We start from the raw sequence: 23,785 nt of genomic DNA, 5'->3' as shown, positions 1-23,785 counted from the left end.
CAACTCCACGCTTGTTAATGAGCAGGAGCAGAACCCTGTGATTCCTTATAATTTGAGCCAATCTCAACCATCCAAATTTCGGGCCCAGTTTCGAAGCAAGTATATTAATGAAAATGATTTTTAATTCTAATATCATCCATTGAAGTTGGGCAGTTGACAATTTGAAGTCTAGCCATCCATTTGATGGCCACAAAGTGGATTGATAGAATAATGTTTTAAGTGAATCTTTATATTTTTGCTCCATTGAAAATTGGGCCAGAAATTTGGATGGTACAGATTAATCAAAACAATGCCTTGTAGAGTAGATCTATCACCAGAGTTTAAGAAATGGTTGGGGAAGCACATATTTTCTTTACAATGTTATTCAGTCCCTTATCCAGAGGGGAACGGATTGGCTACTCCCCCTGACATCAGCCATTGGCTGGTGGTCGGTGCTCTGTGGGGCCCACCATAATGTATGTGTGTCATCCATGCCGTCCATATATTTTTATATATCATTTTAGGATGTTTTAGAAAAAATGAAGTATATATCAATCTCAGGTGGACCACATTGCAGGAAACAGTGTTGAATGAATTTTGACCATTAAAAACGTTTTGGGAGCCATAAAAGTTTTGAATCAAGATAATATTTATTTTTTCCCTTCATCTGAGTCTTTATGACCAAATCAACATATTGGATGTCAAATAAATATTACAGTGGGCCTTAGGAAGATTTTAATTGTGAATATCCATTAATTATTTTTGTCCTGTGGTGTGGCCCACCGAAGATTTATATCCTATATTATTTTCTATTAAGCACTAAAATTATCTGTAAAAATGTATGAACGGAATAGATGAAACACATACATCATTGTGGGGCCCACAGAGCACCGACCACCAGCCACGGGGCTGGTGTCTGGGGGAGTAGCCAATCCTTTCCCTATCCAGAGGAATTATATGATGATCCTCGAGCTGAGGATGTGCAAAATGTCCTCGACGCTGAGTTTGGACAAGTGGGCTCCACAGATCATCGATCCAAACCGTTGATATGATGATATCCAACATGATTATACCATTGGAAAGATTTCTTCCAAATGGAAGTTAAAATCCACCCCTCTTTGTTGAATGCGAACCGTTGATGTATTCTATTCCTAACCATCTGTTTCAGGCCAATAATTAAAAAATTCAGAGTAAGTTAAACCCTAGAAATTTTTGGTGAATTCCGCATCAATGATATTGCCCATCATATCAACGGCCTGGATCACTAATTCATGATCCCACTTGTCCACACCAAAGGCTTGGCTTGTTTCGTTTTCCATTTTTGCATCACATGTAAAGTAAAATAGGCATCATTATCGTTTTCAGGTCCTTGTTTGAAAAGAAATTATCTGTCAGCTTGTACAAGTGGGCCCCACATCATACTCGACCCGAGAATCTGCGCATCATACTCGGGTTGTCAGTTTGTACAAGTGGGCCCCACAGCTGTGTGATCAAGACATTTTGGGCCTCACTGTGGAAGATCCTAGCACCATATATCCTGTGCCCAGAGCTGAGTGGAGCCCACATGAGTATCATCGACAAATCCACACCGTCCATTTCTTCTGAAAGACCGTAATAGGACAGATGTATAAAAATCAAGCAGATCCAAGACTCATGTGATTCGTACATTTAATCTTAACGGTAATAACCCTATGAACGGTTTGGATGGCATAGAAACATCATGGTAAGCTTTTTGTTGGCCACAAAAGTTTTGGAAAGGCGGATGGTTGACTGTGGGGTCCCACTCGTACGAACTGAAAGCCCATCCTCGGGCCGAGGACCATTAGTTACTACCTATAAAAGCACTCATTGCAGAGAACTCCATCAGCTGTGGTTTGATCCTTGAAATTTCTGAAATTTCGACCATCTTTCATTTTCTGGAGATTCGTTGGCATGGCGACGGTTGTGAAGAGATTGGGAAGGAGAATATCGATTTCTGCAAGGAATTTCTCTTCTTCTTCTTCTTCTTCCGTTTCTGCTGCTCTTGAAGAGCAGAAGCAGCTACCAGCCGACGGGAAGAAGCTCACCAACCTCTTCTCTGCAATCAATCAGGCACTCCATATCGCTCTCGAAACCGATCCTCGGTATGTTTCTCGGCGTTTCTTTAAAACCCCACATCTCATTTTCTTTTATTTGTTCGTGGAGTTTCTAGATATTTGTAAGCCGAATTCAAGTTCAAAGACGTTTAGATGGAATTCTATTTATTTTGGTTCTGTCTTCTTCTTCGATGTTTCGCAGAAGAATCATATATTGTTTTCTTCGAAAGTCGTTTAAATTTGAATTTTCGTTGGAATTCTATTTATTTGGTTTGTGTCTATGCTTCGAAGAATACCCATATATTGCTTTCTTCGATTTGTTTGTAGTTTGTAAAAATTTGATGCAGATACGCCAAATTCAAGCTCAATGGCGTTTTGATGGAATTCTCTTTATTTGGTTTATGTCTTTTTCTATGCTTTCAAGAACACCCATTTCTTACTTTCTTCAATTTGTTTGTAGGTTCTGTAAATTTGATATGGATATGCCGAATTCAAGTTCAATGGCGTTTCTATGGAATTCTGTTTATGTTGGTGTGTCTTTTTGTATGTTTCGAAGAATGCCTATTTTCTTCTATTTGTTTGTAGAGTTTTGTAAATTGGAATTTTCATTGGAAGTCTATTTATTTGGTTTGTTATTCTATGCTTCAAAGAGCACGCATATCTTGTTTTCTTTGATTTGTTTGTAGGTTCTCTAAATTTGATATGGATATGCCAAATTCAAGATTTTTGGCTTTTCGATGGAATTCTGTTTGTTTGGGTTGTGTCTATTTTTATGTTTCGAAGAATACACATTTTGTATTCTTATATTTCATTGTAGAGTTTTGTAAATTTGAATTTTCATTGAAATTCTATTTAATTGGTTTTTGCCTTTTTCTATGCTTTGAAGAATAACCCATATCTTGCTTTCTTTGATTTGTTTGTTGATTTTTGTAAATTTGATATGGATACGCCAAAGTCAAGTTCAAAGGTGTCTCAATGGAATTCTAGTTATTTGGGTTGTGTGACTTGTGTCTTTTTTGATGTTTCAAAGAATACCCCTATCTCCTTTTCATCGATTTGTTTGTAGAGTTTTGTAAATTTGAATTTTCATTGGGATTCTGTTTATTTCATTTTTTGTCTTTTTCTATGCTTTGAAGAATACCATATCTTGCGATATTCAATTTGAGTGTAGAGTTTTGAAATTTTGAATCTGAGACTGAATTCACAGCCTTCTTTAATTTGAGCCTCTCTCTCTCTCTCTCTCTCTCTCTCTCTCTCTCTCTCTCTCTCTCTCTCTCTCTCTCTCTCTTCAATGTTTCTGATGATAACTCAAGTAATATTTATTGCAAGGGGCAAACCTCCATAGACAAGAGACAAACATTTATTGCTCTCTTTCTTGTTTAGTTGCTTCCCACTCTCTTATTTTTAAGAGATTTAATGCTAAGCATAGAAGATAAACTGAATCAAATATTCTAATTTCTATCTGAATGTAATTAACTTTATTTCATTCCTAATCAATAAGATCGCCCTACATAAAAGCTATCCATGATATTTCATTCCCTTCGTGACAAACATCACTGAGATTTAAAAAAACTGACGATATTTTTGTGGAAATTTGATTAAAAGATATTATCACGAGATTTTCAAAATCTCAACAGTTTCTAATTTTTGTGATTTTAATAGAAAAATTATCTAGAAGTTTTATTTAATTATTTATAATAAATATTTTAAATAGATTACTTTCAGCAAGATTTTCCCTACAATATGGCGTGAAAAACATCAAAATATGAAAATCTCCATAGAAATTCCCAGGCCGAGAAATTGCTGAGAATGAGATTTGTTTTGGGAGGCTAGATCCTAAGGTTGTCACTCTGCCCATGCCTTATCTAACTCTATTTAAAAAAAAGAAAAAAACCTGAATGCCAAATATAGAAATGTATAAGTTGGGAGCATAGCACTTCCAGCCTGCTCCTAATCATTCTTGTTGTCAAGGTTTTTTCTTGCCATTGCCCGGATCCAACGGAATATTGATACCAAAGTCCTCTTCGTTTCAAGTAACACTTGTGTGAAGAAAAAGTTGTTCAGTTTTGCAGCAGTGATGTGGGTCTTCCTTCTTGTCACACTCATGACAAAGCTCTTTATCCCAACTGCTTCTTCATTGCAATTGGCCTCAACCTTTTGATTGGGAATGTTGAGGTTTTTCTTGAACAGTACTTCCATTTGTATAATCTTAAACCAATGGTTGCAATTGTCGACGTTGAGCCCGTAGTTTTTCTTCCTCTAATCGCACAAGTCAAATCGCATTAATCAACCTTGTCGACATGTACAGACTGTCAGATTTCTTCATTCAACCTGCTTACAAAGCAATTGATGGAGAATGTTTTTGATAATCCCATAATTCACTTGTGGCATAGCCTAACCCGCAAGCAAAGTGGGTCAGAGATTTAGAAACCAAGAACTGCGGGAAAGAAGGAAAGGTAAAGGAGAAATTCTTGGCAACACGTGCTAAGATTCACCAAGCAACAGATGCCACAATTCTCTCCACCAAGCTTGTTCTTTACTTTTCTTAAACTTCAACTATCTCTATCACATGCCAGGCATAGGCTTTAAAAAATTTAACACAAAAGAAACTGAACCTAATAAGATGGAAATTCCTACACTGTCCTCATGCATTATTCCTTACCAGTCCTAATGAGGCTATTTTGAGAATTCCATCTTTTTTAATAAGCAATAAACATAAAGAAAAAAAGAAATATCTAAAGCTGTCTCCTCCCACAGCATTGACCCCATGTGGGGATACATGTATGGGCATCTGGCCCCACACATGACTAAGGTGATCCCCACATGGGACCATGGATTTGTTTGCATGACTTCCCCTGTCTTGGAAAGAACTTGACCTTGAGTTGCAGTTTTAGGAACTTCCAATATGCTACATTATCATAGGAATTCTTCTTCATCATCATCGGTAACTGTTGTTGGGCCATTTTGGTTGGCAGGTTACTCCTAAATCTGAGGCCTGACTTCTATTCCACTTGCATTCATGGGGGTGATTTATCTCTTCATGGTTCCCCATCTTCTTCACAAACAATGTTCCCTTCATTTCTACCTGATTTTCTTGTTTCTGGTGCTTCCTGCCAGCTAATTTCGTGTTATCCTACCACTGCCTATTACATCCTTGCTGTCATAGTAATGACCTTCGTTCTGTTGTCTTTTCAATGGAGGATCGTCCTTCAATGGGGTGGGGAGTGATCTCCTTCCTGTCATGCACAAGTTTGTAAGTGTTGGTGAACCCACAATGCTTCACACGACGATCATACATCAAACATCGGCCAAGCAAGAAGTGACAAGCTCTTATTGGGACAACAGTACACCACACCAACTTGTTATAATATTGTCCTAATGAATAAGTCATCGGGCATCAATGTGTCACCTGCATTATCTTGCTACTTATCCCAGCGACCTGATAAGACTGTTGGTACTTTTCTGGTCGTAGTTGCAAGCCTGCAACTAATCACATTTAGCTCGGATCCGGAAAACACTAGTGCACAACCAGTTCTCAGTTGTCATCCTCTCCTTGGTTTCTGTCTTAATCTGCTTAATCATTAGTGAAAGATAGACTCCTATTTCTTCAACACCATCTACTACGTCTTTGGCTTCCTTAATGACCTCATCTGTTGGTTTTCATTTTCTGGGCTTCTTCAAGGGGTTCATCAATAGTTGAGGTTCTTAGGCGACTGTATAGCCCTATGGCTGCTCCATTAGTAATTTTAAGCGATCATTGAGATACCTTTGTGTGCAGTGTGGCAGTGCAAGGGTAGATCTATTCATAGTGGGTTGGGATGTTAGATATTCCCTGGGAAAGTACTGTCTAGTTGTCATGCTTTTCTTATGCTCCTGCACTTCCTTGCCATTTTGTATGCTCAATCCATGTCGTCCAATCGAATAGTCACCTTCTTTGGATGCCTGACCATAGTTGGTTGCAATATTTTGCAACCTGTAGCTGTCTCAAATAGTCAGCATCGGGTCATTAGCTCGTAGTACTTTCGTGTATATTCCTCAATAGTTAGATTATGTAGTGAAGAGAAAGAGTTCTTAGAATGAAATCATCACATAATCCAGAGGTAGCAACTTCTGTTTGAGTCTCACCTTTATTACCTCCCAATTTCCTAGGGGAAGAAGACCATAGCGTTGAACTTCGTACCACCAGCCCTAGCCATGGTACTACATATGCGTATTGGGGGGGCAGATTGGCCTGGCTAAAAAACCGATACAGTATGGATGTCACATATCGATATCAGCCTGTATTGTACCATGACAACCTGTATCAATTGAAATTATTTTCAGCCAAAGAATTAAGGAAAAATATCAGAAAAAGGGAGAAAATGAGATGTTCAGGAATCTATCTTCTTCTTCTTTTTGGGTATTTTGGACATGTGTATAATGGTGTATCAGACCATTCTTTTATAAGAATGTTGTTTATCAGCCTGACCTATTGAAAGTCAAACAGGTGGGCCCTAATTGAACAAAAATCAAGCATGATTTAATAAATCATTACTTGTTACATCGAAATAAAACAAAAGAAGATGAAAACGTGAAAAAAAGTGGACAGTCACCGTTCTTTCCAATTTTTCCCATAGTGGTCCATTCTGCTTTGATTCATTGAATCTCACTATAACCTTTTTGTTTTTATACCCAAAATAGTCCTAGATCTAGTCTAAAAATGACTTTCTAGGCTTCTTCCATAGTTGAAATCAAAAAAGAAAAGGAAAATGAGGGAAAATTTGAAAACAAATTCATATTTGGGCCTTTATGGGTGTACCAGTCCGTATCAGCCGATATGGACCAAGATGGGTTGATACGGCACATTTTCTAGGGTGGGCCATTTTGGCTCAGTATCGTGTATTGTATTATGCTGATATGGATACAATGTAGCTGTATCGGCCAATATGATACTGATATTCAAAACTATGGTCCCAGGCTACGCCTTGAGTTTTAGAGCTATGAAATGTACTTTAACGGACTTACCTCTAAAAAAAAAAGTTGTACTTTAACGTACTTGGTCATACCAACATAAATACCTTTCCATGGATCTTGGCCAGCCCGCTGATCTCTCCTCTTCATGATCCAGCCATTAAGCATCCTTTGTGATGTTTAGTGATGCCAAATCTTCCTTCAATTGTTAGTTTTTGGTAACAAGATCTGGAACATGAGCAGATGGTAATGTTAATGGAGATCAAAAGGTTGTGATTCCCATGTGGAAAAATCAGGGCTAATGAACCACCGTCAAACTGGATGGAAAAATTACCAGCAGTCGCAATCTGCAAATTTTTTATCACAAACCAGAAAAACTGGGTTATATAATTCGAAACAAAAAGGAGCCCAATGTAGATGATCTGTCTCATGACAATCAAGAAAGCAATAATCTAATAGTGATGTTATGGCTCCTCCACTTCATGCATTCAAGTATTAGCTGTAGGTTTTGCTTCTAAAGACTGCAACGGAGATATGAAGGTTTTCTAAGGACTCGGTTGAAAGAGTTCATGAAATTCTTCTATTCCAATTTAACAATTTGTGAAAGAATTGGCTATTAATAACAATATGACAGGTTTTTGCTTACAATTTCTTTTTAGATTGTTTGGACATTCTTTGAGGAAACACACGGTGGCTTTTATGTTAACTAGGGGGTCTGGCATGCACGATGCACGTGGAGAGGAAGGGAGAGAGAATCTTGGAGAGAGGTTTTGCTACGGTCCGGTGGTCCTGTACCATGGAATGGTACGGTGGCTGGTTTTCTTCTTGGATTGCATTTTAAATGATGGTATGAACTGTTCGTATTGTGCTACCCAATCCACAAAAAGAAACATTCTTTGAAGAGGTGATTGTGTATGAAGATGAATATTCAAATCCAAGATTCAAAGGTCAGGATAATCAATGAAGCATGATTATAAGACTATAGCTTCAAGCATGATTATAAGACTATAGCTTCTATGTGGTTGTATTGAGAACATGAATGGCGTAAATAAATCGAAGGATGCAATTTGGGGGTGTAAACCAGCCACCATACCAAATTGTGTTAAGGGGGCGACCATATCAAAATCTTTGTGGGAAATGCTTCTTGTGGGAAAATCCAAACCTGTTGTAGCCTTTTCCAGGGAAAATCGGAACTGTTTAACCAACAACAGCCACATTTTTTAGCTTCCAATATACCCTTGACTTCATTTGAAATTTCTTTCAATGCCCATTGAGTATTGAAAGTTTTCTGCCCTAGGAAGCTAATTGTGGGGACACAAATGTCCGAAAGCTGCTCAAGCTGTATAGTATAGCTGATGTTGCAATGAATCAAATGAAGTATATCGATCAAAGTTGTGGTTGATGAGGACTTGTTGGCATGAAAGGGGTCTTTTCTTCTGCTGATTTGTTCTTATTAGTGAAACGTACATGGAACTTTACATTTTATTTTATTTTTTCTTATAGCTGTTTACTTTTCTGCAGTGCTTATGTATTTGGAGAGGACGTGAGTTTTGGTGGTGTCTTCCGTTGCACAACAGGATTGGCTGATAAATTTGGCAAATCCAGGGTTTTCAATACACCCCTATGTGAACAGGTACATGTATTTTCCATGGGATGTAGCATGGGTGAGATTTAAAGATGGGTCTTGCTAGTGTCCCCATGAAGGTGAGGTCGTTAGCAACATCCCCAAAGCTTTTGAATGACACATGGGACTCCCAATTATCATTTGGGACAGTTCATTAAATCATACCATTTAGAGAAAGCCATGGTGCAAGAATCATGCTGATTGGATGATCCTTACCCCATGAATGAGGCCAATTTGTTACAACCGTCTAATCTTTTCAAGCCATAAATTGCATGGTTTGAATCATCAAACCAGAGTGTTGCTTTGGAATCATAAGCAATGCAAAGTGGGATCTGTTTGATAGATTGTTCAAATTTTTTGTTGGATCTATTTCATTTATCCACTCAATCTTAAATGTCTATTTTTCATGATTGGAAGCTTATGTTCAATTGGTTGGTGTGATTTTTGTACCATGGCTTGTCTCTAGTTGTATGAAAGAATGGATGGTTCAAATTGACGATTGGGCATCCCACATGTCATTCAAAAGGCTTGGGCACATTAGCAAAACCCTCAAAAGGGATTATGGAGGGATTTTGTCAAATTCTAGAAAATGGGGTTGATGGCTCGGTAAGGATTTAGGTTGAAAAATCAATGCAATAAACCTACATTGTCCAAGGTGTGGGAATTCAAATTTCAAATCAATCATCTCAAGACCTATAATTTGTTATCATACTTTTCTTGGCAAATGATCGAACTACTTTTTTCATTCTTTAAAAAAAAAAATAATAAAAAATAGGGGGCCTTTGGTTCTACCAAATTAATGAAATTGTGCACCAAATTAGACTGACTAATCATGAAATTTCATGGTATTTAGTTCAATCAAATGCACCTGTAATAAAGAAAATCATTATGTGATAGCAATGTGGAGCACGCACAATAGCCCAAAATATGTATCATGAACTTACCTGTTTCTAATTTTTTTCATAAAAACTCATGTCTTTATTTTATTTTTTTCTTTTAGTTCTAGAAATCTGTTTTTTTTTTTATTATTTGTTTTATTTATTTATTTATTTAAATTTATTATTATTATTATTATTTTTATGGGTGGTGCATTTAAGGAATGTAATGATTTTGCGTTTCTTAAGTTTCTTTTGTTTGTAATTGCTAATGCATCTTTACACACAGGGAATTGTTGGATTTGGCATTGGTTTGGCTGCCATGGTGAGAGTTTGAATTTTAATCTTCCCATATCCTATAAATGTTCTATTTCATGTTTGCCTTTTGTGTTCCTGTAATGCAACTCTGGCATTTTCTGAATGGTTCAAAGCTTTCAAATGTTCTGTTTTTAACTTTGTTTGTTTGTTTTTTTTTCACAATAGGGGAATCGAGTTATTGCGGAAATTCAGTTTGCAGATTATATTTTCCCTGCCTTTGACCAGGCATGTTTCCTATCATGTTTAAAATCCTTTCGCAGCTCTGATCTTTTTTTTCCCCTACGTCAATTCAAGAACTTATTCATTCCATGCCTTGCAGTGGTTTTCTACTCTTGTTCTTGGTGTTTAGTAAATTTCCTTGGGAATCTGAATCCGAATCTTGCTTTGTGTGTGTGTGTATGCATGTAACTCATTAATTGGATGTAGGAGCAGGAGAGAGGGTAAAATATCCATGTGCAGAAATTTTAGAAACTGAATGTTGAAAAACCATCACGTCTTAAAGCAGCAACAGTTTATTGTTAGAAGTAATAAAGTCAATTAGATTTATGTTCTGCTACTTTGACTATTTTGCAATGCCGATTAGAAAAGCGTTTTTGGCATTTCTAACTTGTATCATCCTTCTTGTCACAATTAGTAGGAAATATAAGCTTGGTCAATCCCTGGACTGAATTTAGATTTTTAAATTCCTTAAATGCAATTTGCTGCAAAATCAGCCACCAACTGCATCATGTTCGTGATTTTAAAGTAGAAATTTAAACACACTATCAATGTAAGCATGCTATGGTCATACTTCGAGACCATTTAATAAAAAAAATGATCTCGGCTTCTTTTAATATAGAAACACCAATTGTTTTACAAATAGTATTTTTCATAGAATATTATAGTTATCTATATGCTGAGCAATAAAAAGAGGCACCTAAAAATCAATTATTTGTGTGCAGAAATGTCTACTGGAAATAAAAGATGATGATGATGATGATAGTATTTATTATGGTTATTATTTGTATGAGACATGCAGCCCATGTCCAGGAGTGTCTGACAGGCAGACATGGATATGCATTGATGCGACAATTTCAAAATACTGCCATGTCCTCGTTAGATAGTTGGATAGCCTTCTACAGTCTCGGTATGGAACACTTTCTTCCCATGTCCCATGCTACCTGGGCATGAGTACAGCATGGGTCTAGGTGTTCGACTTGCTTGACCCCAAATTTAGGGTGTGAGAATTTGGCGAATATTTCAGTATTTATAACATAAGTTACTTTTAGATATAATTAATTAATTAATATATATTTTTATAATAATAATAATATAAAGCGTTCACATTCACGGAGACTATCTGACATGGATCCCATGCCCATACTCGTGTTGTATCATGTCCAACATGGCACATAAAGGGATTTGAAGGATCTGGATCTCATGGCCCATCTGACATCCATGCACGTCTACAGCCATGTCTCTTAGGAAAGTAGCCGTGAGCCTGAGCACAAATACCATAGAATGATTTTTTTTAATGGTCCATTTATTGATTTTGTTTGATCCTTGTCTACAAATTTGTAAGTGCTTGGGATAGCTGAAGTGAAAGATTACCAAATTTGCACGCAAATTTCCCATTTGGGGGGTTTTATTAATTTGTGGGACAATATACATTCGAGGCCATGACATACCACAAGCCTTTAATTACATTTCTTGGAGAAAACCTTTGACTGAAAGGGAAAACCTAATAAACAACACCAATGCTAGTGTGTGAGTGGATAGTTCAGTGTGTGCATTGTGTAGTGTGATGGTGCAATTCTAATATAATCTTTTATAGCTCAGTGCATCTAAGATCTTTGATGTCGAATCCTAGGCCATGTCTGATTAGCGTCCGAGGAGCATCTCGGGAGATATTGAGCATCAAGGAGACTTATTTAGCTGTTGGATGTTAGGTGTGTCTATTAGCTTGTGGGCTTTGTGATAGTCCTTTAGCGTGGAGCGTTGAATCATCCGTGCAACCACAAAGCATTGACAGCCCTTAGTTTTGAAGCTTAAACTTTCTTTAGCTACTAGGCATAGAGACAATCTCTCTGGTAATGATGAGTCCGATGGGACTTTATGGGATGGAAAGCTAGCGCTGACCATTATGGCACGCAGAGTGGAAAGACATCCTGCTGGGAGCCTAGGGCTACGGCAGCACTGGTTAAAGCAACATGGGTGAGAGTCACCCTGAAAAGCTTTAGGCTAACTAACATGGATCAGTGATCAGTGTAGTATAAGGACACCCTACTAGATACCTAACATTAGGGCAGTGTTGGCCACAAGGTGGAAGCACCCTGCGTTTGTGCAGCGCTAATCTAGTACTTGCCACAATAGTGCAGGGTGAGAGTAGCTTGCTAAAGCATGATGCTAATACAGTGTTGTTCGGAAGTGACGTGGGGTGAAGGCACCTCTCTGTTGATAACACTGCTTAGAATGATGCGGAACATTGGTAGAGAATCTGTAAGAGTGTAGAGTGGAAATGCCCTACGGGGTGCAGCACTGGCAAACCACTGCTTAGAGCAGTGCAGGGTGAAGGTGCCTTGCTGGGTTGCAATACTATAGTGTGTTTCTTAGAGCAGTGCAACGTCAAAGCACCCTGCTGGGGTGCAATGCTAACAGAGTGCTGCTTAGAGCAGTGGAGAGTGAAAGCACCCTGCTACTCAGTCAAGAAAGGGTGTCACGAATGTCTACTTGCACCCATAAGATCGGCACCCGAACTTATAGACAGCATGGGGCAGTGCAGCCTCTATGTGAGATGCACAACAAGGGCTGCAGTTTTGGGGCCAATGCTAGCAAGAACATTGGCATTGATGTTTGGTGCACTGCTGGGGACCTGTGCTGGGTATCTGGCACCAGTAGTGTTGGACTTGGTGTGGGGGCTGACCTGTGTTAGATGCCTGGATGGCTGCATTAGCTACTGGCATTTTGTCCAGCACCCTACTAGTGTTCTCAAATGTACTTCATAGTTGCGAACTTAGGCTTGAGAAATACCCATGAAGTGGTCCTCACAAGCCTCAAAACCCTTCCAAATTGCTATAGCGCTATGTTTGAAAAGGCTTGGTTTCCCACATAACAATTCTTAAAGGGGAAAGCATCTGTGAACCATTTCACTTTTCACATGCTACAATCCTTCAAGTTGCTTTTTGTTTTGCATCTGGTTGACAGAATTTCTACTTTGTAGCTTGTCAATGAAGCAGCTAAGTTCAGATACCGAAGTGGGAACCAATTCAATTGCGGAGGTGTAGTTTATTTATAGTTTACTAGTTACAAATGATCTTTTTAATACATATTCCTATGTTGAATTTCCTTATGATCTTGTCAGGTTTGACAATACGGTCTCCTTACGGAGCTGTTGGGCATGGTGGGCATTATCATTCACAGTCACCAGAGGCTTTCTTCTGCCATGTTCCAGGGCTCAAGGTTAATTTCCATTCTTCTACATTTTATGCCTGCTCAGGCTTGTATGGCGCAAAATATTTGTAGATATAGAGGACTTGCAAACAGTATGGGGGTGTTGTTGAATACTAAGGCAAAAAGCACGTTGAATCCACAACGAATGTTGAAACTAACTTGGAACTACACAATGAATTGACTTATTTTGGTATGTGGTTCTTGATAAAAAGAAATGGAGTTTTTAGTGCTTACCCAACAATGGAACAGGTGGGACCTATCGTTCGATAATCTAAGTATTCATCTGGTGGCCCCATCATCGTATAGTCCATGCCCCAGTCTTCTCAATCGGATGATCTCAGCCATCTGATGTGTGGCTTGCAAATGGAAAATTATAATCCAGATCTATTCACCTTTTATCAACAGCTCAAAATGCATGAATAGATATATAGAGGGGTTGCAAAACAGGTTGGGGATGTTATTGAATTTTAAGATAAAGAATATGTCTTGCACCATGTCTGCAACAAATGTCGAAAATCACCCATTAACTTGGAACTTTCTCGATGATTTGACTTCAGAGGTATTATATGGTTCTTGATTGAAGGAAATGGTGTTTTCAGTGCTAACCCAACAATGGTACAGGTGGGTCCTGACCCACCAACCTTTTGGTAATCTAAGGCATTCTTCTGGTGGTCCCATCATGGGATAGGCCATACCTCAGTCTTCTCTATCAGATGATCCTAGCCATCTAATGTGTCTTGCATATAGAAAATTGTATCTGGATATTTTTCGATATATTCTGAGTAAAGAATGCTATCCATGGATGCTGAACTTTTCGGAGAAATGTTTTGGTTATAGGTGGTGATTCCCCGAAGCCCACTACAAGCAAAAGGACTATTGTTGGCATGTATACGTGATCCAAACCCTGTTGTCTTTTTTGAGCCGAAGGTATTTGATACTTTACCACCATACATGTCATGCACAGTCAAAATTTTGATTAGTTCAGTTTTTCAGATCAGAGTAAATCAAGTTTTGTATTATCTAGAAGGATCACAAATGGGACTTAAGCTCATATTAAACAAGAAAAATTATGGGTGACTGCACATTGGATGGGATCACGCACAGGCGAGCCACCCATGGTTCTGCGATCCAAACCATTGATCTGATGGACCCATCATGGGTGGGGGATGCCTCACTAAAATGTTCAATGGAAAATAAGTCTCATAGAACAGAATCTTCCAATCTCATTTTATTGGGCCTTCCTCATCCACAGTGGGGCCATCTGGATGGAATATTGTGCCTAAAAAAAGTACACATTTTCCGAGGTTTGGTACATATATTTTCTCATGAGTAGAATCTAATGGAATTGAAGAAGTATAAAACAATTGCAGATGGAAGTTGACCTTACCTTTGCTTACCATATGGTTGTGCTCTTTGGGCCCCACCATGGTTTGTGTCGGGCATCTGAACTGTGCATCTGGTGAGTCCCCTCCTGTTGATAGGCTGTCCAAAAATCAGCCATATCTGGAACTCAGGTGGGCCACACCTTTGGAACAATGCAAAATCATGCCTAAAACACTTAAAATCATTTTGTGGGGCCCACCTGAATTTTGGAGTAGCCTGAAATTTGGTGGAACCCCTCATTTAGGAGGGACACACAACAGATGGATCAAATGCCTGAACCACATGCCGGTGGACCCCCCAAACAATCGAGAAGGTTTTAACGGGTTGGTGTCGACACTCTCGAACGTTTCCTGTCTTGTGGTCCACCTGAGTCATGGATTGGGCTGAATTTCAAGCTCTAGGCCTAAAATGGGGGGATGCATATGATGGGCGGGTTGGACGTCAAACACACATCATGGTGGGGCCCATAGAGCTCACCTTACCGTAACTTGAAATAAGGTCAACCTTATAGGAACATATTCCTTGCTGATGTGCAAGTTGCAAAGATGCATGCCTATGTGTGCGTGTGTTGTATTGGATGATATAGGTTATTTATGAAATGTTGATGTTCCTTCCATCAGTGGCTTTACCGGTTGGCAGTAGAAGAGGTTCCTGAAAATGATTACATGTTGCCCCTATCTCAGGCTGAGGTAAGTGAATTTCCATCATTATCGGATTCAACACTTTTTAACTTTAAATGACATGCATTCCTGTCATGAAGGTGATTCGTGAAGGCAATGACATAACTCTTGTTGGGTGGGGAGCTCAGCTTGCAGTTATGGAACAGGCATGCGCAGATGCTGCCAAGGTATGTAGTTTAAAATAGTGGCTGAGCTATGGATTATTCCACAGATGACCTTTTTCCAAGTGTTACACCCCTTCACGTTATTCATGCTCCTTTGCTGACCTGCTTTTGTTATCTGGCGCACTGAATTCGAATCTGCAGGGCTCAACAATTCATGAATAGGACTATTTATTTGATGGCTCGCACTATATGTTGGCCAAAAATCTCAAGAGTAATCAAACAATTTAGATCGTCCAATCAATGACCAACAAACGGACAGTAGATGAGAATCCTGGCTTTAGCTAGCACGGAATGGGAAGTCGTCCACCAATGGAACAGGTGGAACATCCGATTTGTGATTTGTGGATGGTGGTCTGTGGGTGGTGGGACCAACCTGATAAATGGTGTCTTTTGGACCATTGTGCCTTGTGTTTGATTCAATTGCAACACACCAGATAAGGAAATTGGCGAGTGGAGCAGATGTTTGATTTCCCCTGACAGAAGTGACTCAAAGCAATCAATAATCCTTATGTTAAGATTGATGCTTGCTCAGAGTCTTAGCCTAGCTCTTTGACATCTTTTCTAAAATCTTTAGTGCATTTATATACAGCTTGGTGTTTGATTGAGGTATATGGTTGAGAGTTGAAATCCCCATAATGCTTGCTATCTCAAATAAAGTTCTTATGGATATGCCTACTTGAAAGACTCAACCAAGTCTTTTTTGTGCTTCCACCCATCCTCTTTTCCATCCTTCAATCCTAATCAATTTTCCCCTCCTTATTGGAGCAATCTCCTGTATTTTTTTTGTACATGATTGAACCATCTCGGTGTGCTGGTGTAGGACGATGGAAACTAACCTAGGATGCAAGATGATAGATCAATTATGCATTAATTTTAGTAATCAACATGTAAAATCAAACATATCCTCAAAATAGATTCAGAAATTCAGATTTGTAACACAAAAGTCCTAGGTTATCACATACGTGGTGTATGAAAATATAAAATAATTCAAGAATGGCCCACTTGGAAGTAGGGACTTCCAAGCTAGCGTAGGTAGTGCAACAACCACGCGAATAGACAATGACGCAAGTAAAATTCTGGTTTGGGAAAGGTTTTACAAAAAAAATCAGATTTTCATTAGGGTTTTGGATTCATGGATGGAGATTTGGGGATTGGGTTTCTAGGGATGTAAATGATATAGCTATTAGTTAGGTTTGGAAGGAAATCAAGGAGGGAAAAGAAGCAAAATGGGGCTCACACGTGAAGGTCCGTACGGACGCACGTGCGTGCATCCGTGTGTGTGGGTCCGCACGTGGATGGGTAGGGAGAAATAAGAAATGGGATGGATTGGGTTTGGGTTTTGACAGGTTTAAAAAGGTTGTAAGGGAAGAGAAATGAGGTAGAAAAGAGGAGAAGATGAATACCTTGTTGGAGGAGAGAAATAAGAAGAATGCACATTGGAGAATCCACCACCAAATAAGCCTCTACCCTTCCACAATTTAATTGGAATTGAGGGTTTCTCACATACCTTAAAAAAACAAAGAGAAAAATACCTTCCACAAGAGAGTCTCTCTCTTTTTTCTTTTCAATCTTCTCAACTAAGGTTGGACGTCCACCCCCCTATACTTTATAATAAAATATCAAAATAATTATAGATATGCCACTCACTTAAGTGAAATGCCCCATCATCCAAAATAAGGAAAGTAAAACACTTATTATCAATTTTAACCGTCAAATAAATCCTGAAAATAACAAAAAAAAAAGAAAAGGAAAGGAAACAAGATTAGAGTCCAAGGGGCCTAGATCTGGAAGATCAAATTTGGTGGTGCAATGGCCTAATTGGCACGAAATAAAAATCTTATGACTATAACGGTCTCGTAAGTAGCCCACATGCATCATTCCAAAGTGGGGTATTCCTGATACATGTCCAATGCATGTGGGGGCTTCAAAATGGCCCGACAGGCCCCATCTGGAACTTGTCTCCCATCCACGAAGAGAATTGCCCTGATGTGGGTGGTTGCCTCCGTCTTTGGTACACCCGAGTAGGTCTTCTGATGTCCCCATTATGTGCTTTCCATTATTTTATCCGTTGTCGGTATACTCTTCGGTTGCTTTAGATGACCTAATTCTCAATTCCATACTTCATAGTATCCCACACATCTATCTCAACACCTTTGGAGCCCATATGGAAGCACACTCTGAAGGGGTGTTTGAGGCCTAAACGTGGTTTTGATCCAAACGGTAGTTGATGTTGTGCATTTGGATGCACTTTGCAAATCCCCCGTCTCATCTCCTGGTCAACAAAATAGTTGCTCAAAACCCATACTCCTTTTTTGCCAAGTTGAACGAAAAGCAGGCCTGAAACCCCCTTTTGAGGAAGTGTGTCCAGACAGGCCCTTACTTGTGTTTTCTTCTTACTGCCCATTGATCTATATAGCACAACTAGTTGAATAGTTGTCTTAAAACTTCAAAGCTGCAAAAATCACACAATACTTCACACAGCTCAAATTCTATTGGAAACAAGGTATTAAAAAACGGTTACATAATGGCAGCGGTGGAACCATTATGCATTATGGGGCCATAACGGCCTTCATGGAAAAAAAGGCCTGTAAGGGCCCCCATAATTGTTGTTATGGGGCTGATACAGTTTTTTGTTTTTCAAAAAAAAAAAGAAAAAGGTCGTAATAGTAATGGCAGGGGGCCATTATGGCCACCATTACTGTCGTTGAATACCTTTATTGGAAACATCCTCATCAATCTTTCCATCCTTTTGATTTCATATTCCAAGGTAACAAAACAAATCGATTGAGGATCTCTTGACCAGAGACTTCAACAAAGCCCTGCCGCTATAATTATTCAAACCAAGCATTCTAAACACTCTCTTTTGGTTCCTAAGAAAAATAGGAGATCTAATCATCATCATCATCATCTAAGTCTTATCCCAACTGATCGGGGTCGGCTACACAATTCCTGTTCCGCCATTCTACTCTTTGGAATGTTATATTGTCAGGATTCATGATTGAAATTTTGACAGAAGTTTCATGTCAGCTGCCAAACTAAAGCAACCCTCCTTTATCTGGGCTTGGGACTGGCAATGGGAGCACAAAACTCCCACAAGCTCTATGTAAATGGTCTATTAGAAAAAAAACAAAAAAACAAAAAAAACAAAAAAAACAAAAAAACAAACTAATCATGATATTCAATTTGTTTCATTAATGCACTGATGATGGTGAATCGGTAACTGTATGGTAGGATTTGGTACCTTATGGATCAATGTGGTAAACTTTTATCTGTGTTTGACAACTTCAGTTATCCTTTTTTTTTTTTCTTTAATCCTTGGAAATGCTGACTTTTTTATTTTTATTTTTTGATCTTGGAAATTCGCAGGATGGAATTTCATGCGAACTTATAGATTTACGAACATTAATACCTTGGGACAAGGAAACGGTAGAATCCTCCGTCAGAAAGACTGGAAAGCTTCTTGTAAGTACTCTCCCATCCCGTCCCTCCCTCCCTTCCTCGCAACATGGCTAAGAAGTTTTTGTATTGTCTATTGGTAGGTTAGTCATGAAGCTCCCGTGACTGGAGGATTTGGTGCCGAGATCTCTGCTTCTATTGCCGAACGCTGCTTCTCGAGGGTACGCACTACGAACTATTTAATGTGTATTTTTAATTTGGACGAGACTACAATGATAGTTCACCACCATTGTTGAGTTGTGGCATCTCATTCTTTGTAAACATGGCATGCATACATGTCAATCGAGATAATTCAGATTGCCCAAGAGGATGGGGTGTGTGCCAAAAATCATATTTCTCAGTTGGTCTTAACCATCCAATTGGTGGCTAATCAAATGGACAATTTAATGCAGGACGCATGCATGTGACTAAATACTTTAGCGAGATCAATCAGTAACTTAATCTAAATAATCAAAATTCACAAACTACACAAAATTGTCAAATATATTAAGAATCAAGCATGTAACTATAAGAAGTTCAGGCCACATATATCAAAAATATTAAAAGATGGGATCTTATGGATGTAGGAATATTCGAGTAGCATAGGAATTAGTTTAATTTCAAAAAGAGAAAACTAATACTACCTAAGGTTTGCTCAATTAGGGTTTAGGCCAACCTAGGGTTCATGGAAATTGGGGAAAAAACTGAAATTAAGGCTTAGGTTGCTTAATTGGTAAAGGGATTTGAGGCTTCGGGTCTTAATAGAAGGGAATTGGGGATTTGGATGATTGGAAGTTTGGAATTTAGGGCCAATTAGGAAAATTAGGAATCTAGGGTTTAGGTGATTTGGGGACACTTGGATATTTTGGGATCTATGGTTTAGGTATTAAGGTATGGGATTCATGGGGATTTTGATGTGGAAGCAGGAAGGAATCAAAGGGATGAAGGGTGGGCCATATGGCCAACTATGGGGGTTCACACATGTAGCCATAAGGCCACACGTGTGGGTTATTTTGGCTATGGTTTGGGGTTTCAATGGTTGGGAGGATGTAAAGAGGAAAAAGGAAGGGATTTTGATGGGTTTTGGGAAAAATGAGAAGAAAAAAAGATGAAAACTTGAATGAAATACTTCTTTAATGGAGAAAAAAGGAAGAATATGGAGGATAAGTGGAAGCCTCGCACCTCCGTCGAATAGGAATGGCCTCTCAATAATCCTAATCTCCAAATCACATGGAGAATCCTTCAAATCACATGAAGAAAGAAGGGAAACTTTTGAAGTTTTTGAGAAGCAATAACATGGAGAGAGCTCCACATGCCTCCATTTCTTTTATAGTTTTAGAAATTCATTTTTACAAAAAGACGCTCTCAGGAAAGATTTATTAAAAAACTCATAGTATCTAGATAATCACATTTCAGTTTGTTGGTGCATCCAAACTGACCCTATATGAATTGGAGATGATCGATTCACAGTAATTTAGTATTCATATTGAGGGACTGGATCCAAATTGCAACTTACTTTTAAGTTGGACTTGAATAAATGTAACTACAATTTTATGTTCATGTTTTCAGTTTGTACAAGTGGCTCAATGGTGATTTCTGAGCTGTTGATACAATGGGCCTCGCCGGGGATCTCACCCATAAACCAAAAATTCCCAGATTGGTGGATCCTACCCGTTGAATGTTTGGCCTTTTTCTTTTGGTTGGATGTGGGCCTTTGCTATAATCTCTCTCTTAGCCGTCTAATTACTGGCCACCAATTGAATTGTTAGCATCTTCCCAAATAGGAGATTTTGGGTTGTAGCCCATCCACAGAAGGCATAAAATTATCAATGATTTGGATCACTGAAACATGGTGCCAACTTGCAGAAACCAAAAACCTGTGTGTAAGGTATGTACTCTTGTCCTAATCATTACCTTTGGTTATTCCAACTTTCCCTTCTTCATGGTGCTTGCAACCATGGCCTACCCATCAGGAAACCAGAAAGGATGCTGTTGTTTTTTGGCCGTTCATTTGTTCCGTGCTATTTCCTTTCAAGTGAATTTGGATGTAACTCATACACACGCCAGCCCACCCGCCTGCACACACACACACACACACACACACACACACACACACACATATATATTCCTTCTTTTCACCCCAAATCAGAATCCACTACATTTCTGATCCTGCCTAGAATACGACAGAAATTGATTTGGGTGGTTGAGCACGACCCTTTGTTTTTTCTACGTTTCTGCATTGTGTGGTTGTATGGAATGAGAAATATAACATCTTGTGTCGGGTTTTGCAGTTAGAAGCTCCTGTTGCCAGGATATGTGGCCTCGACATTCCATTTCCTCTTGTTTTCGAACCTTTTTATGTGCCCACAAAGAACAAGGTTAGTTCATATTAATCTCTTCCTCCCTCCCTCCCTCCCTCCCTCCCTCAGTAATATGGACTTCCTCTCTGTGACTGCAGATCTTGGATGCAATCAAAGCAACCGTAAATTACTAGAGATCCATGTATCCCCTCCCTACATTTATTTGGTGATGGAGGCAGGTAAAATAATAATCTTGTTGCAGCACACTGCCCTTTCAATGTAAGCATTCCATCCATCCTATTTAATATGAAAGGATTGGCTTTCTCATGTGACTTACCTCAATATTTACTTTATTTTTGAGTTGGGGTTGGGGACCAAACGCTTATATCTGTGTCATCAAGCATTTTATGCCCACACATGCGATTGCAACCGTTCATCTGTTGAGCCTTACCCTGCATGAGGTGGTACCCAAGTATCTCACTGGTTGAGATTATCCCAACCAACAATTGCAACACTAATAATGACTAAATGGACAGTTGGGAAAAAGTGCAATCAACTGTCAACACAAAAGGATAGATTCTTGAATATCGTACCTTTCTAATTTTTATCAATATTTTATTTTTTAAAATAAGGCCCGAAAGAATTTCGAGTGATTTTGGACGATCCTGATTGACATGGATGAAGCTGCATGGATGATGGCCCACTACGTAAACTCGTGTATGTTATAAATGGTTTTGGGCTAAGATGATCCAACCCAAAACCTTAAACAAATGAAGATAGAAATAGTATAAATGATTTATTTATCTACCGGTGAACCACTTGGTTATTGAAAAAGTTCTGCGTTGGGTTTGGGTTAGAATTCTTGACCTGTCTAGTAAATGGGTCGAGCTTGAGCTGACCCAATCCAGCTCGAACCCGACCCATTGTCACCCTTAGCTAGTGGGCTAGTCTGGGATGGGCTTGGCCTTCAGGTAAGTTAATGGGCAGGCCAGTTGGTGGGCCATTACGATCATCATGTCTCTAGAGCTTGCAACAACTAGACTACTATGAGTTAATGTTCTTTTAATACATGTACCTGATTGAAGGGTTGAGAAACGTTTTGGACCGGAAATGCTGGAATTTGAGCTATCTGATTCTATCAACCGTTGATTTGTATTTTTAATTGAAATACATCTCCATTTAAAATTCAAGGGGCCATTGGTCGATCCCACCTTGAATGTTGATTGCTCGAGAACATGCACACCCAGTCATCAGGTGGGTTCGACAACATGGTCTATGGGAAGCATCTGTTGGCTGATCTGATGAGTGGACCTACTTGTTTTTTGGGCCAGTGCATGTACACGGTGTGACCCACTTGATGAGCGGCCCAGATCTCAAAAGGTTGCAAATGGGCCGGGCCATGGCGTGTCAGGACCCAACTAATGGGTGGCTGAACATTTTGGGCTTTGTTAAGTTATTGGTTTGAAAACTGGTCAGGACTTGAGGCCCACCTTAAAACCTGGTCCAAACCAAGATGGACGCTGCCCGAGGCTAGCCCAACCCAGTTGAGGCGACGGTCACAAATCCATGTGCATGTGCCGTGCGTGGGCCCATGGGGAGATGAATGGCCCAAAATCAAGCTGTACCACTTACTAATTGGGTCGTTTGGGTGCATCCAATATGACTGTCCAGTGTTTTGTACATGTGCACCGTACGTATGGATCGAACTTTATCTAACCATCGAGCGAGATCATCACCGCCTTTGTGGGCCCACCATTTTAAATGTAGAAAGTGATTAAGGGCTGGGCTTAGGCCTTTATTTTCAGATTGGTCTTGGGCTTCCCCTGACCTTCCTTACAAATGGGAATGAGAGGGTGGAACACCAATTTATGATGGACCCTTCAGAAGGTGGCCCACCCATCTGAGAAAATTGCTGTTATCATGGTGGGCCTCAATGAAATGCAGCCCATTAATGAACTGGAATCTATTAGGAAAACTGCCAAAGGGATTTTTTCAGTTCACGGCGTACTTGCCAGCCTGGCAAATTTGTGTTAGATCGAGGCCACCCATTGGGTGTGGCCCCTACAGATGTGTCCTGCTCGAAAAATAATCCTGGCTGTCCAGCATGTGGGCCTCACTCCTTCAAAAAGAATAGGTGGTTAGAAAACAAATAGCAAATGGTCAAATATTTAATGAACATGCCCCAGCCCAGAATCAGGCTGGCCACCAATCAAGCGGATGGACCATAAACGCCCAAAAATATGGACTGCTGCTGTATTTATTTTCTTAGCCATCCATTGCAAGTCTCATCCAGGTCATTGTGTGGAAATGGTCCATCTAAAGTGTCAAGCAACAGCCAAACGGTCTGGATCAATGAACCATGGGCCCACTTGTCAGAATCGAGAACATGGACCACCGTAGAATCTCTAGTCCTACGGATCAGATAATTCGTGTTTCAACAAGGTGGTTGGATTGCCTGAAAGGGGCTGTCACCTTGCATGCATTTGAGTGCATTTAAATACCAGAAGGTATCGAAGTCCAACTCGCTGGGCAGTTGCAATCCATCCGGTTGATGATTGATAACTTCCAGCCTT

At 39.4% G+C, this 23,785-nt stretch overlaps 1 protein-coding gene across 5 annotated transcripts; it reads left to right on the top strand.

Moving 5' to 3' along the window:
* The first annotated feature begins 1,825 nt into the window (after window positions 1-1,825).
* Window positions 1,826-22,402, top strand: LOC131249256 (2-oxoisovalerate dehydrogenase subunit beta 1, mitochondrial-like). Of its 5 annotated transcripts, XR_009172769.1 has the most exons (14): window positions 1,826-2,102; window positions 8,526-8,637; window positions 9,793-9,828; window positions 9,987-10,046; window positions 13,021-13,078; window positions 13,162-13,259; window positions 14,088-14,177; window positions 15,254-15,322; window positions 15,394-15,480; window positions 18,844-18,939; window positions 19,017-19,096; window positions 21,197-21,290; window positions 21,371-21,491; window positions 21,845-22,402. XR_009172769.1 is itself a non-coding variant. In XM_058249901.1 (13 exons), the coding sequence occupies exons 1-13, from the start codon at window positions 1,912-1,914 to the stop codon at window positions 21,404-21,406; spliced, it is 1,107 nt and encodes a 368-aa protein (XP_058105884.1). In that variant the 5' UTR covers window positions 1,826-1,911; the 3' UTR covers window positions 21,407-21,539. The 5 variants fall into 5 exon arrangements, 3 of the variants coding, with proteins under 3 accessions (XP_058105884.1, XP_058105885.1, XP_058105886.1); XM_058249901.1 differs by lacking the exon at window positions 21,845-22,402 and having other exon boundaries at window positions 21,371-21,539; XM_058249902.1 differs by lacking the exon at window positions 21,845-22,402 and having other exon boundaries at window positions 1,827-2,102; window positions 19,017-19,094; window positions 21,204-21,290; window positions 21,371-21,539.
* Window positions 22,403-23,785: the final 1,383 nt, after the last annotated feature.

This window comes from Magnolia sinica, chromosome 6 (assembly GCF_029962835.1).
Source record: "Magnolia sinica isolate HGM2019 chromosome 6, MsV1, whole genome shotgun sequence".
In the NCBI taxonomy this organism is placed as follows: domain Eukaryota; kingdom Viridiplantae; phylum Streptophyta; class Magnoliopsida; order Magnoliales; family Magnoliaceae; genus Magnolia; species Magnolia sinica.
The sequence above is the reverse complement of the archived record's forward strand: the minus strand, read 5'-3'. Positions and strand labels throughout refer to the sequence as shown.

Excerpts from the sequence above, each read along its gene's own strand:
- LOC131249256 (XM_058249901.1), top strand. The coding sequence starts at position 1,912 with ATGGCGACGGTTGTGAAGAGATTGGGAAGGAGAATATCGATTTCTGCA. Across the intron at positions 10,047-13,020 it reads TTTTCCCTGCCTTTGACCAG|CTTGTCAATGAAGCAGCTAA; the intron begins GCATGTTTCCTA and ends TCTACTTTGTAG. Across the intron at positions 15,323-15,393 it reads TGCCCCTATCTCAGGCTGAG|GTGATTCGTGAAGGCAATGA; the intron begins GTAAGTGAATTT and ends CCTGTCATGAAG.